This window comes from Colletotrichum navitas (assembly GCF_030913465.1).
Source record: "Colletotrichum navitas strain CBS 125086 chromosome Unknown LY79scaffold_72, whole genome shotgun sequence".
Classification (NCBI taxonomy): Eukaryota; Fungi; Ascomycota; class Sordariomycetes; order Glomerellales; family Glomerellaceae; genus Colletotrichum; species Colletotrichum navitas.
In genome coordinates, this window is record NW_026850618.1 from 30,850 (window position 1) to 45,341 (window position 14,492).

Below are 14,492 nucleotides of genomic sequence, written 5' to 3' on the forward strand. Positions count from 1 at the left end.
TATAAGAAAGCTTTTAAATTCCTAAAGTATACTTTAACTAATACCTTTATACTTTAATATTTTTAACTAAAGCTACTTACTTATTTAAAGATAAATACCTTAGACTTTATTTATACTAAAGTAATACTTTAGTACTAAAAAAATAAGACTTAGTATCTTATAGCCTTTTATTTAAAGATAATAATAAAAGCTAAGGTTAACTATATAATTTATAATAAAGAACTACTAGTAGTAATTTTAGTTCTTAAAGAATAGTACTTAGAGCTAGTAAGCTATTACTAAAGATTTAAAGTTATTATTAACTACTAACTACTTTTATACTTTATAATAAAGAAGTTACTAAATAGTTACTAAGCTTACTAGGCTAAAACTATAGTAGACTTTAATTTTATTATTTAGTATTACTTAAAAAAAAATATACTAGTAAATACTTTATTAAAAAAAAAGATTTAGTAACCTAAAAGTTACTAAAAGAAGTAAGCTATACCTAAGTATTACTTTTACTTATATTATTTTTCTTTAAGATTACTAAAGAGCTAAAGTAGCTACTATAAAATATAGTACTAATACCTATAAGAACTACCTTAGTAAAGATTATAGTTAATACTTTAACCTTAGAAAATAACTTTTAAAAATATTTACTAGTAAAATAAATTCTTTAGTTAAACTATAACCTTATTATCTTATTACTAAAAGCCTTTTATAAGCTTATAAGTAAAAAAGTAAAAATACTAAAAACTCTAGAATAACTTATTAATAATAAATTATAAATTAGTAGTACTTTTAAAAAAAACCTATATACTTATATAATTTAAGAGGCCTATAACTAAAAACTATTTACTTACTTTAGCTATAATAAATAATAAAAATCCTTAAGGAATACTATTACTAGCTTAGTTTTTTAGCTAATATAAAAAGATATATTTAGAACTACTATATATACTACTATAGCTAAAAGCTATAAAATAAACCCCTTAAAGAACTTTATTTTTTACTTATCTTATATTACCTTTAGTAGTATATTATTACTAACTTTATATTTTATTTAAAAAATAAAAAAGGCTATAATAACCTTTAAGTAATAGTTAACTACTTAAGTAAATAAGCTATATTTATTTTTTACTTTAAGATAATTACTATAAAAAATATAGTATAAATATTTTATAAAAAAGTCTTTTTAATTTTTAGTTTACTTAAAACTATTACTTTAGACTAAGGCCTCTAGTTTATATTAGACTTTTAAAATAAGCTTTACTATATCTATAGTATTAAAATAAAGCTATTTACTATAGACTATTTTTAGACTAATAAATAAACTAAGGTCTTAAACTAATATATTATATAATAACTTTACTTTTTTATTAATTACTACTAAAATAACTAAAGTAATATAGTTCTAGTAGTAGACTTTACTTATATAGTCTTCTTTAATAAGACTACTAGTTTATTTTTTTATAAAGTTAAATTTAAAAGACCTCTAAGGTTAAGTTTTAATTAAGATAACTATACCTAGAAGTATAATAGTACTAAAGAAAAGCTTAATAAAATAGATACTTAGTACTAGGCCTAGAAGATCTATAAGTATTAGTAAATAGCTAAAAAGAATATAAAAATTACTTAAGAATAGTACTATTATTATACTAACTAGTATAAGTAACCTAATAAGCTTTAAGTTAATAATAAAGTTTTTATTAATATAAACTACTAGAAATATAATAACTTTAATAAGCTTTAGAACCTATAAGTAAGTCTTTAGCCTATTATAGTAACTAAATTAAAAAAAACCTAGAAAGTTTAATTACTTAAAGGTATTAAGGCCTATTTAGTATTTTACCTAAGTAAGCTTAAAAAAGCCCTTATTAACTTTTTCTTTAGATAATAATAAGAACTACTTCTCCTTATAATATTTAACTTTAGTAATAAACCTAAGTATAAAGTATTATAAGTACTAAAGTCTAAGATAAACTATAAAAGACTTTAGTACTAGGTTAATTAGTTAAGTTATAATAAAGATTTAACTTAGTATAATACTAAAGGCTTTTATTATTTACTAGTAGTACTATAAAGATTTTATAAAGATTACTTAATAGCTACTAGACCTTTAGTTAACCTATTTTAATAGTTATAAGCTATAGTAAAAAACACTAAAGTACTTTTTTATTTTAATAATAATAAAGCTACTTAATAAACTATTAACTTATTATTACTTTATAAGTTAACTAATACTTTTTAAGTCTTAACTTTACTTTACTAGCGTTTATTTTAAAAAAATATTTCTTAAAAAAAAGATTTATATAAAAAAATTAAAAAATTAACTTATAAAAAAAAGGTTATTTTTAAGGCTAGTTAGTAAGTTCTAATATTATAAATAATATTACTAGTAAAAAAAAAGTAATATTATAAGGTAACTAGGACTATAGGCTATAATAGCTATACTAGGTGTAGCTAATAAGCTATAGAGACTACTAAGGCTAAGTATAGACTACTAGAGGTTATATAACTAAGAAAAGGTTTATAGAAGAATTTAAAGGCAAGGCTATAAAAAAGGTCTTACTATAGTTTTTTTTTCTTCTTTATCTTAGAATTATTATTCTAAGTAATATAGTTATAAGTTATTTAACCTTAGTTATTACTTTTATAATAGTATTATAAATAATATTTAAAGGTACTTATTAGTTAAGGCTTAATAGTATAAAGAAAATATTATTTTTTATTTTTAAAAAGTAAAAAAAAAATCTTAAAATAGTATTATAGTAGTAATAACTAAAGTTAAATAACTTATAACTATATTACCTAGAATAAAGATTCTAAGATAAAGAGGAAAAGAAAACTATAGTAGGGCCTTCTTTAGTAGCTTTGCCTTTAAATCCTTCTATAAACCCTTTCCTAGTTATATGACCTCTAGTGGTCTATGCCTAGCCCTAGTGGTCTCTATAGCTTATCAGCTACACCTAGCACAGCTATTATGGCCTATAGTCCTGGTCACCTTGTGACATAGGGGTGTCTTATAAGTTACAAAATTAATTACTATGTATCTTAATTAGCAAGATTCCTAACAAGACCTAAGACCCCTTTGTTAGTTATTAAGCCTTAGTATCCCCAGCGGATAACACCGCTAAAGGATATCTGGCCGTAACTAAGAGGCAACAGCTGAAGAAGGCCATTAATATAGCTGGATCTGCATGATCTAATCGGCCCAGCCAGGCCGCTCTATCCCTACTTTCCTCTGTACATCATCCAGCTACCAAACATACCAACAAAACTCCTATTTACCCTGATGTCTTCCAGCAGTTCCCTTGATCTACACACCTCTTTATACGCATGTTAGTATGTAATTATGTAAAAGGTAATCTAACTTACCTTGCTCCAGTCCTGCTGTGCATGATTAGTTACGCAATACTTTGACGCCATGGTCCCTCCAACTTGAGCGCAGGTAGCTTCGGTGTCGTCGTAGCTATATTCACTATTGTACGTGCATCTAATAGCATGTTATTTACCTAAACCTTATAATGCAAGAGAGTTAGAGACAACATACCGGCAAACACGACGAGTAGCCATTGTAGTGCTAATGAAAATAGAAAGTATAGTAACAAGCTTCATTTTAAGGACAAAAGTGTAGTGTAAGTTAATATGGTAAGGAATTAGTGATAGTCTACTTGGAAGAAGAGAGAGCAGTTTTAATTCTTTTATATAGTTTTTAAATCAGGTTGAGGCTTAAAAATCCTTCAATTAGTATTATATTCAAGTGATTTAAAAAGAGTTTAGTTTTAAATTATATACTAAATATTTAAAGTAGTAATTTAGGCTCTGTAGATGCACACTATTAAGTATAACACAGGAGACCATAGGAGCCTACTATATAGGCTTAAGAATACTAAACTACTTTAGTAGCAGGCAAAAGTAAAACCCCCCTGCTGAGTAGATGTAATGTAACGGTCTAAGGCGAGGTGTATTACAACCAGCTATGGTGACTACGTACGAGTATCCTCAGATAAGGATCAGAAGGGAAAAACATTCCATCTCTGCCTTACCACTGGTCTAATCAGGGACATGCCGCACTGGCCATTGGATCGTCGGCATCATGGGTTCCACGGTGGGCCTCATCAGGGGTGGCTTATGGCCGCGATATCCAGCAAGGCCTGATACAGGCCTAGCCTGTTACATGTAGCCATGTATTAAGACCCGGTCGCTTACAGTGGTAGGCGTCTAACTGGTGTGTAGCTATATAATGCAGAACAAGAGAAAATGATGTAGGTGCATTATTATTGAAGATTTTGCTTTGTGGCGCAGTTAGTTACCTTGACCTGCTTGTGATACTATGCTTCTCTAATTACCTTAGTAAGGAGTACTTTAAAATTATTATGTACTTGTAGTATAAATCTAGCCTTAAGAGTTGTGAAGGCTATGGGTTATAGCGCAATGCTACCTATTAGGGAGCTTAAACTTACTATTAATACTATAGTATTAGGAACGCTAAATTAATAGGAATGCTGAATTGACGGGAACGCCGAACTAATGGGAACGCCGAACTAACGGGAATGCCGAACTAACGGGAATGCCGAACTAACGGGAACGTTAAACTAAGAGTTAGGGATAAAAATACCGATAATATAGGTGCCTGTTTTACCTAAACCTTAGAGTTAGCTTAATAATTAACAAGTAGGGTTAGGTTAAGGCCCCTTTATTATAGTAAAAGGATGAGAATACTACCTGAACCACGAGTAGTATTAGAATCGTAATCCAGTAAAACACAGCTGAAATCAAGGAGAATACTAACACTAACAAGGACACTAACACAGCCGCTAAGGAGGCACTGAAAGCTAGTGAGCTGATTGTTAAGATGGTGAGGGATATACAAGCACTAGGGCCGATGAATCAGGGGAGCGCCGCACAGTCTTATGCCAGTGTAGCCACCAGAGGAGGACTTATAGTAAGCATGCATAACTTACAGAACTAAAGACCGTTCTAAATTTAAATCCTACGTGAGGTCATTATAAACATTAGAGATCTTATCACTATTGCTAGTATTAGAGCCATGAACACCTGTAACCTCAAGGTGCACATAGACTGCGCCATTGAACAGAGCAGTAATGAGCACATCTGTAAACTAAAGACTGTGTCTGCGAATTAACTGAAAAGTGGCGACCTGAGTATCAAAACAGCCACTACCTCAGATATAACAGTTCGCGGAGGACTGGGAACACTGAATAGGCAATAGTGCTATGGTGTGGATCCTAACCTATGGAATTCTAGTATATGGTATACAAACTAGTTTAATAGATATGGAACTCTTTATGGAACTCTGAGATGAACTACTGCAGGATAATAAAGCCTTTATCCCCACTGCAGAGATTAAATACATTAAATAGTTAACTAGATCCTCTACTATAAAGTCTATCTTATCTATTATTATTAAGTTTGATAAGGTAGAGGATGCTAATAAACTTATTAATAAAGGACTCATCTAGTGAAGTAAGGTTTTCTAATGCAAACAATACAATAGACAGTGCCATCTAAGATAATGCTTCAGATGCCACGCATACAGCCATATAGGAACCTAGTGCAAGGCAACAATAACATATGGCTACTGTGCGCAAGAACATATAACCCAAGAGTGCCCCTCGAAAAGTAACACGGCTACACCCCGGAAGTGCGCCGCATGCCACGGCGAACACGAAGCGTGGCACAGCCGGTGCCTAACTAGGATGCAGGAACTGGCCAAAATCAAAGTGGTATATAAACAACGACCAAGGTACCACTCAGAAGCTATCGCTGTTAAAGTACATAGATACAGTAGTTAATTATAATAATATCCCTAGTTAATTAGGTATATATTAATTATATAACTAATAGTAAATTTACTATAGTTATTACCTTAAATTTATAGACTTTTAACTAATATATTTATAATCTAAATTTGTCACATGCTAGCAGCCAGGCTACTCCAGTGGTAGTCACACTGCTGACGTGTCCTTGGCTTTGCGCATTCCACTGTGGCATCTACGCAAAAGGATACAGAATTCTAAGACTAGAAGGTCTTAGAACAACCACACTTAAGTAGGCAGGTGCACACAGCTGCTGCTCCAGGACCTTCCTGCCAGCGCCATAACAGATATACTTAGGTTATATATACTAGATATAGCTTTAGTAGTAAAACTAGAGGCTATTACTACGCTAAAGCTAATTCTTCTTATAGCCTAGGAGGTTAGTATAGAACCAGGGCAAGACAAGCATTATATAAGGCCTCTTGTTACTACTAGCGTCTTTCCCTAAAAAGTTAACGTAGGAAGCGTTAATCTCCTTGCTAATGTCGTTAGGTCCTTTAGGCTAGGTGCCCTAGGTAAAGAGTCTGTTAGTAATATTCTTCTTTATTGTGCGCTTGGCGCTAAGTGAAGACCAGGAGGGTATAAAGAAGGCATTAGTTTGCTCTTTTATATAGACCTAGTCCTTAGACTGTCTAGGGCCTTTAAAGGTAGAAACTAAGGGCTGACCAGTTGAATGTTAAAAGTAGGCCAGGCTATCTAAGTAGACGTTTAATATATTAATGACATTTTGCTAAGGCCAGGGACCCCAGTCGGCGTAGTCAAATAAGATGAGCTTGAACCTGGCCGTCTGGGCTGCATTAAACATCATGTTGACGCTTCCTGCGTTGGTGGCCTCTCTATAGGCTATGTTGAGGGCAAACCCATCAATATGCGCTTGTTGAGCCAGCGAGACATCGTATTCAAAGTCTTTCATCGCATAGTTCTCAGTGTTCCCAACCCGTGATGATGAGTAATTGGCTTTTAGTATCTGAACTGATGATCTCACCATGAAATGAGCAAAGACAGCCTTTGCATCCACTTGCATAATACAAAACGGAAGAGTCCATAGGGCGAAGAAAATGGCAGTCATCTTCCTAGATTCTGTGGCCAAGTCTTTCAGATAGGATTGAGGAATTTGATGTCCAAGAGAGTGTGTGTCAATGTGTTCCATAAAAGATGGAAAGGAACGCAGCCAATGGTCGAACGAGCGAACGGTGTAGTCACCAAAGCGTCTGAAAGAAATGATAAGGCTATTCATGAGGCTTGGGGAGTCGCTAGGAATTACATCGAGGGCTGGGACGAGGAGCCATTTTTAATCCTTCTAGTTTGCCTTATTTGATATGGGCTTCCCGCAAGTAGAATCCGAGGCGTGTCGACATGGCCTCTGGGAATTTTATCGCAATGAAACCAATACGACAAGACTTTTACCACCGGAAATCCACAATGCTCTTTTGCTCAAGGGTTTACTGTGAAGACTATTAAGCTGGATTAGGAAGTTCAACAAGTCCAAAGAGACTAGTAGGGGCTGATGTGGATTTGAGAACTGCTGTGCCGCATCGGCCGCCGTTCCAACCTTTTCCTTGGCGGCAAGCAGCACATGTAGCTAGCGGAGAACCTTTGAAGCATGGCTGTTGGTTCATCGTGCTAATTTCATCTGCAAGTCCCTGAATCAGGGGTTAAAAAGCTGATATTGTCTCGCTAAGCTAGAAGGAGTAATGGATTGAGACGGCCCCTGGGAAGTCAGAAAAAACAACTACATGATGATGATATCGGAAAACATGCAGCGGTAACGAATTTTGAGTGGCATGACTCTCGACTGACAGCCGCACAAGGTGTCTACAGAGTGCAGGTAGTATTCAAGCAGCGTTGCGGACCTTAGGCAGAATCGGAATGCGGCTATCGCGGCCTTTGCTAAGCTATTAAAGGTGATGCTTTGCTTTGTTGACAGGGCAAACGAGAAGCTTAATTAAAGCACCGGATCTTGGTGGCGAGAGAGCAGGTTGCTTCGCGGGATTTTCAGCAAAGCTCCATGCTAAGAGACCGAGACGTTGGGGCCTAGAGACAAAATTGGTTATTAAGTAGTGTCCCTTGCAGTTGACGACTGAAGAACCAACAAGCTTAATTTACCTGGCCCTGTTTCACGCAGCCTTGGTTGTACTGGCAGCGCTACCAACACAAAGTTCATCACCTCATCTGTGGGGCAATACTCTTCGGGCAATATCCGACATGGTACGACCTGGAGAGAGGGATGGGATTGTTGTAACCAACCACAACAACAACATTTACAGGAGGGAGGCCGGCCAAGGCTTAATGAACCAACAGCAACAGAACCAACAGAATGATGGTTAGTCAGGGTGGCCAGCGGAATATGCATCTATGAGTGAGCAGAGAAGAGTGTCTTATTCGTAGTTATGTACTAAAGAGTGGATGGGATCACCACAGGCTTGTAGGCCTAATGCTATCCCAATAAGTCTTACAGAGCTAGGACTAGGTTACTAGTAAATTGACGGGCTGATTCTATCACATAACCAACACCCACTGGAAATAGAAAGGCGAAAGGCGTCCTCGTTGCGAGACTCATGCCAAGGTATCTCTTAGCCCGAAGAGGTTTGGCACTGGAGGCGGCCCCGTTGCGGGTAAGTCTAACGTTGCCGAGATTGGCAACTAATGAATTCTTGCATTGGTACGCTAAGTAATTGAGCCTGCTGAGTCGCTGAGATGTTATGTGCTCCAACAGAGTGTTTCAGTCTTCCTAGGCCTCGTATGATAATTCTAGTACCCTTGTTCGCCTTTTCTCCATCACCTTAGATAAGTTCAAAACCCTCCCTACTTGGGCGTTAATTCATTCTTTGCACCTACAACATCTTTCCCGCCCTTCCGCCCGGCTCCAAACATGGCGCAGCCCTCCTACTCTAGGGACGAGCTCGTATCGGAGCTCACGTCCTACTACGAATTCTTGACTCAGATCTATCTGCCCCCAGAAGTCATCCAACACCCCCCGGAGGGCGGCTGGGAGCACATCACACCCGACTTCGTCAAGTCCTTCTGTCTAGGCAAGAACAACACCGTAGCAGACCTGATGAAGCATATCCCTTACATCCGCCGCACAAAGGAGGACGACTGGGACCCGTGGCAGATTTACGGGAACGCTACTCCTGTAGACTTCACTAGTGAGATTGTCCTAAACTTACCTAGCAAGTATGCAAATGAGTCTCTTTTTGAGCCTTATGAGGGCAGTATCTCTGATATACCGCCCCATGTGTTTTTTTATGCAACGATTCCATCCGGTCATAATGGTCGTTACATTTTTATTGATACAGAGCGCGGCACAATTGTCGTCGCAGACCCACAGACTGGTCCGAAGCCCACTCGATTATCCAACCCAGTAAGTCCTCAGTAACGCACATCACTCCTCACAGACACCATTATCCCTATGAACAGTCTGTCTGCTGTGTATGAATAAGCTGCCAATATCGTGGGTGACAGGAAGCACCAGATGAAGAAGCTTGGCGTAGGCTCCAGACTTATACCTTTCGCGAGTTCTTCTCAATAGCAAAAGAAATGTTTAGAAAATTCGAAATGGTTAGTAGCATCTACCTCTGCGCTCCGGCGGCGTATAAACTCAGTAGTTTCTCTATGCTAATTTATAATTACAACCTAGATTGCTGTGGATAGAAAACACGTACACTGCACCAGTCCGGATGTACCTGAAGCGCAGATATACCGGGAAGAGGGCGTCTTCACGGAGCGGTACGATAGAGAGAGGTGCATGGACAGGCTGGACGAGTATCAGGAGCAAGAGAACCGGGCAGACCGGGAGGCTCAAGGACACGAGTAGTTGCCGGTGCCTCCGCCAACAGATATACCTACGCTACAGGCTTCGCTGCGGGAGGTGCATTATTTCGACATCGGGCTGCTGATATCAGCGTGCACTCATGAGGCCAGCTTGTCAATCTACATAACCTGCCCCACACTTATGTCCCTATCTAATCCGTTAGCAACTGCGCAGCGCTGTCAGTGTCTCGGATTATCTACAGCACTGGTCTTGCTCTTGTGAAACTATTGTCGATGGCCTCCTTCTTTTTTGATCTAGTTAACCTCTTTCCTGGGCGCTTTTGGGCTAAAACAATCTAGCTACAAGCAGCTAGCTATCTGATAATATAACGCGAAAAGAGATTAGAAGAAGAACGTCTTTTAGAGACAAATAGAAACCCTACTAGTAGGTACTTCCTTAGAAGATAAATAGTCTGGTGGATTGTGAGGAGAGAGGTACTGGTTCTTAGCTTTTAGTCTGCCTAGTAATTTATAAGTACTTAACTGTACTTTTCAAATGCTTAGGACCTAATACCTATAGTTATAGGTAAACTGTCATAATGCACTTATTTGGTCACAGAAAGTCATAGGAAAACGGCTTAACTATCTACGTTCTAGACTGCCTGTTTAGACTTATAGATATACGTGTTATTATAGTAGATCTAGGCAGTAGGTCTAGATTAATTAGGTACTTGTCGGCTCTTATGTATGCGGAGCGGGTTGTGTACGTACGGCCTAACAGTTTTTATTGAAGTAGGGCGGCTCGGACTACCGTATCCTCTCAGCAGATGTGAAATCCGCACGGGCCACACGCTAGTCCCATTATAACAGGCGGTCAACCTACCTACACACACACCCACCCATATAACCCTAACCCTTGCCACCTACCTGCTGCTGACGTAAATGAATTCCTGTATTTGCCACATCTAGATCCCTGTTTCTGCCAGCCCGCTTACCCCTTTCCAGCAGCCCGTGGCCCGTGCGGATTTCACATTTGCTGAGAGGATACGGTAATGCTTGAACACTTCGGCTATCTGCCGGACCCCGCTATCCGGGCTTAGTTACTAACATAAAAACAACTTCATAACCGTGTATCAATCAAACGAACAAACAAACCAATAGAATTACTGTACCGCCCGTTTTCTGCCTTTACCTTGCCTAGTAGGGCTACATCACCTGTAGCTTGTTAGGTCGTAACAATAAAGACGCCCGCCAAACTGGACTAACGTCATGCATCACCACCAGTAGGAGGCCAACAGAAAGCTACAACCAGAAAGACTCTAGCCATTACCAACAATACATCAACAAGTAACCAAGATAAAGCCATAAAGGGGGTTGAAAACGATCAGCAGATAATCAACAGGAGGCCATACATCACAACAAGTAAATATCTTATCCACCATGGCAGGATAAGTAGCATTCCTATCAGCCTAGCCACTAGTTAGCACTTCCAAGGTAAAACAAAATAAAACCCAGACCACATTTAACCGAAAATATACAACCAACACATTCAACCAACAAGCCTAACAACAAGTGGAGTTAATATGTAAACAAGATACTAGTAAACACATAATAGATTGAGGCTAACAGGAAGCCAGCAGGAAGGGCATAATGGGCCAATGGGCAGCTAGCAAGGGGCTAGTTGGGAACAAACTGGCCAGCTGAGCCATCTTTCGGCGCTGCCAGGTCAATAAAAAGCAAGAACGGCGCTTACAACGTTAACTTATATTAGAAACTGAATTTAAGATTAACTGAACCACGTTATGCCCTGCAACCCCTGTTGGACATTTCAGGCCCCTCACCACCAACAGATAGGAACGCCTAAAATCCCTTGTTAATAAACTCCTATATAGCCTACCTGCTTATTAACTTACTCTTTTCTACCTAAGATTATAATAATAGAACGTGTCACCTACCATTCTTTCTACTTAAATTAAAGAATAAAGGCATTTCACAAGGCTCACCTTATAAGTGCTTTACTAGACTCTTTAGAGTAAAGAACTATTAATACCATCATTAATACTAAGATAACAAACACTATAGGAGGGAAATTATAAGTGTTAAGGGGCAAAAGATAGAGAATAATATAAAATTAAAAAACTGAAGTCTGTTACTAACTCTCTTCTTTTTAGAAGTAGGGGAGATATAGGAAATCAACCAAGGCAGTAATAGGGGAGTACGCATATCTAAGCGCTATCTGCTGTAGTCAGTAGAGTTTAGAACAGTAAAAATAGTATAATCATGTTTTAATAAGAACTTACCTTATGCCGTAAAGTTGGGCTGCGAAGGGAGCCTTGTCTTCCGATGATAGAAGTGCAAGATCTCCAAAATAGGAAGTCCAGGCTCTCACAGCAAAGACTTCATAAGGGCCGGATTAGTAGTTGGGTCGGTGACGACCAGCGAATACCTGGTGTTGTATGTTTTGGCCTTTCCTTTTGACTATATGATATGTACGCCCTTTTGCGCCCGTGGGCGACGATGTTAGGGGGAACACTGTCATTTGGAACAAACACCATTTCACAAAAATGTCCAGGGGCGGATGGGCGCATATCTGGTTTCTATGCCAGCCCGCTTCTTATTTCAATCGTATCTACCCCACCTTTACTTTCTTAACACTTCCCTTTAAAACGGAATACGCTGGCCGGACGGCCGCAGCGCTTACCCACAACCTCTTCTTCTTGCTTAGATATAGAACGCAATAAACTTCATCCACCCTACATAGAACATCACCAAAACCATCAGAAATAAACTGCGCTTTAAAATGCTCTCTTTGGATGGATGCCATTCGCCGGTTGCACCGGCCGGTGTACAACGATATATCATGCCTCGAAGATCCAGGTTCTTGCGTGCAGCTGGCTAACTTGAGAGGTGGCAGAGTCTGTGGAAAGGACGCTTGCATCTCAAACTGTGATCGCAAAGCGGAATGCAATCCGGGCTACGGAGCTCAATGGGCTCATAGGGATAAATACCCTCTCAAAGTGTGCTGTTTCAAGCACAACTACTGCGGTGTAAACATCTGTCCAATCTTCAACCGATCGAGATCTTAGATGGCAATCTCAGCCACCGGCCAACAACCAACCTCTCAATAGACAACTAAGTACTTTTGCGGTGACAAAAAGGTCACGGCCAAGACGTGCTACAAGGACAGAGGCAATGCCCGTGTGACTGGGTATTTCAAGGGATGGGCCTCGAACTGGCCGTGCAACGTCTTCCATCCGGAGCAGATGCCGCTCCCGCTATACACACACATCAACTTTGCTTTCGCCACCACCGACCCCAAGACGTTCAATGTACTGCTGGCAGTGGAGTCGTACATTGGTCTGTACAAGCGGCTGGTGGTGCTGAAGAAGAAGGACCTGAACCTGAAGATCTTCATCGCTATAGGCGGCTGGGCCTTGAACGACCCGGGCCCGACGGCGACAACGTTTTCGGATATCTTGATTCTCTAGTACTATGACTTCAGAGGTTTGCATCCGAGTGACTCGCTCTTTGACCAGGTGGTTGATTTCGAAAGTGAGGATGACTGTGGCAACCTCTGACTTACACACGTAGCGATCCCGTTTAGCAGCAACAATGGACAGTTCTACAACAGTAAGACAGCAATCACCAAGGCTTCTCCTGCGTCTGAATGAATTTTGATAGAGGTTTGCAGTTGAACGCCCCTGTGACGGTAATCTCATTGGCTAGTTCATGACAGATGCTGCATCTGGAAGGTCTGCCCTTACTGAGCTTGTCAATGGATGTCTTTCATATAACGGAGATTGACGACTGGCCAGGCTTCGAAATGGCGCAACAGCCCGGTCGGGCACCGTGAGCATGAGCTTCTCCAGACAAGTCCGAGATAGCGAGTCGAACTACGTCCTAATGAAGCTCAAGGCCTACATCGGCGTCATCTACTACCTGGACCGCCAGACAACTCTCGACGTCAACGGGCGACTGACGACCGTCATCAACAATGTCAGCACCCAATGGAACTACAGGTAAACGGAATGGAACTGGTTATGGCGGAACCCTGAGCTGTATGTATATCGTGAAGATTGCTGACTGACACGCACTCTGCAGGCCAACCCCGGAGACCGGATCGCGATCCTGGAGTTCTGGAGGGAGTGGTACCGCGACTTCTTCAACACGTTCCTGATCAACCACACGACCTAAGGGTCATGGAGGCAGCGATTAACAGCTTTTCCGTCAATACGGCCAACTTCAACTGAGGGCTCTCGGGGCACTGTTTGCATTTTTGTGTAGTTTATTACCTACCTCTGGGTTTAACTTCTCTGGCCACAAGACATACCGATGGTTTGAACAGCCATTTAAGTCTATTCCATGATTTATACTTATCGTCCCCAAATCTCCCGCCGTCCAGAATCCTAACGGCCTCCTCTTCCACCGCCTCATTTGCCGCTTGATATCTTGCTTGTCAGCAATGACCCAGTTAGCTCGCCGTTATACACAGGCATCTCGTCTACGACCCTCGGAGCAGGCGCAATACTAGCCAGATCGCGCACCGACCTCGACGTAACAGTCTATCTCAGAAATAACCTGGGCCCGGGTCTTGTCGAGGAGGGTGCGCCACTGCACGTCGGTGGCCGGGCCGTAGGCGGTGCAGTAGATGGTGAAGCCCTAGCCGCGGTAGAATTCGCTCACGTCCTCTCCGGTGGTCCATGAGGTGCCCGCCGAGGGGCGAAAAGAACTTTTAAGGATTGCAGGTAGTTTGGATATAGCCATGGTGTGTGTGTAACTGTGACTGTGACTGATATGTGTGTAGGGTGTTGGGTGGGATTGTCAGCCAGACAAGGCTTAGCCAATGGTGTTCTGGAATCAGGAGACTGAAATAGTAGCTGTTGCCTGGAGGGAAATAATACCCTGCAGTTTTGT

The 14,492-nt window shown here is 39.8% G+C and overlaps 6 protein-coding genes across 6 annotated transcripts; 3 read left to right on the forward strand and 3 right to left on the reverse strand.

Moving 5' to 3' along the window:
- Positions 1-3,129: 3,129 nt before the first annotated feature.
- On the reverse strand, positions 3,130-3,614 carry LY79DRAFT_639252 (uncharacterized protein). The gene is made up of 3 exons (XM_060562315.1): positions 3,536-3,614; positions 3,361-3,478; positions 3,130-3,311 (listed from the first exon to the last, which is right to left on the reverse strand). Exons 1-3 carry the CDS (start codon positions 3,598-3,600, stop codon positions 3,270-3,272), a joined length of 225 nt encoding a protein of 74 aa, XP_060410144.1. The 5' UTR covers positions 3,601-3,614; the 3' UTR covers positions 3,130-3,269.
- Positions 3,615-4,676: 1,062 nt separating this feature from the next.
- Positions 4,677-5,774, reverse strand: LY79DRAFT_695042 (uncharacterized protein). Its single transcript, XM_060564805.1, has one exon. The coding sequence runs from the start codon at positions 5,462-5,464 to the stop codon at positions 5,240-5,242; it is 225 nt and encodes a 74-aa protein (XP_060410145.1). The 5' UTR covers positions 5,465-5,774; the 3' UTR covers positions 4,677-5,239.
- Positions 5,775-6,334: 560 nt separating this feature from the next.
- On the reverse strand, positions 6,335-7,043 carry LY79DRAFT_695051 (glycosyl hydrolase family 71-domain-containing protein). Its single transcript, XM_060564806.1, has one exon. It carries the CDS (start codon positions 6,973-6,975, stop codon positions 6,556-6,558), a length of 420 nt encoding a protein of 139 aa, XP_060410146.1. The 5' UTR covers positions 6,976-7,043; the 3' UTR covers positions 6,335-6,555.
- A 1,616-nt stretch (positions 7,044-8,659) lies between these two features.
- On the forward strand, positions 8,660-9,813 carry LY79DRAFT_565373 (uncharacterized protein). The gene is made up of 3 exons (XM_060558725.1): positions 8,660-9,189; positions 9,291-9,386; positions 9,466-9,813. The coding sequence occupies exons 1-3, from the start codon at positions 8,698-8,700 to the stop codon at positions 9,640-9,642; spliced, it is 765 nt and encodes a 254-aa protein (XP_060410147.1). The 5' UTR covers positions 8,660-8,697; the 3' UTR covers positions 9,643-9,813.
- A 2,893-nt stretch (positions 9,814-12,706) lies between these two features.
- On the forward strand, positions 12,707-13,066 carry LY79DRAFT_523414 (glycoside hydrolase superfamily; the record flags this gene model as incomplete). Its single annotated transcript, XM_060555533.1, has 1 exon — positions 12,707-13,066. A coding segment is annotated over one exon (360 nt), but the record flags the coding sequence as incomplete, so codon positions are not given.
- A 367-nt stretch (positions 13,067-13,433) lies between these two features.
- On the forward strand, positions 13,434-13,772 carry LY79DRAFT_672758 (uncharacterized protein; the record flags this gene model as incomplete). The annotated part of the gene is made up of 2 exons (XM_060564093.1): positions 13,434-13,574; positions 13,680-13,772. 2 exons carry the CDS (start codon positions 13,434-13,436, stop codon positions 13,770-13,772), a joined length of 234 nt encoding a protein of 77 aa, XP_060410149.1.
- Between the last annotated feature and the right edge of the window lie 720 nt (positions 13,773-14,492).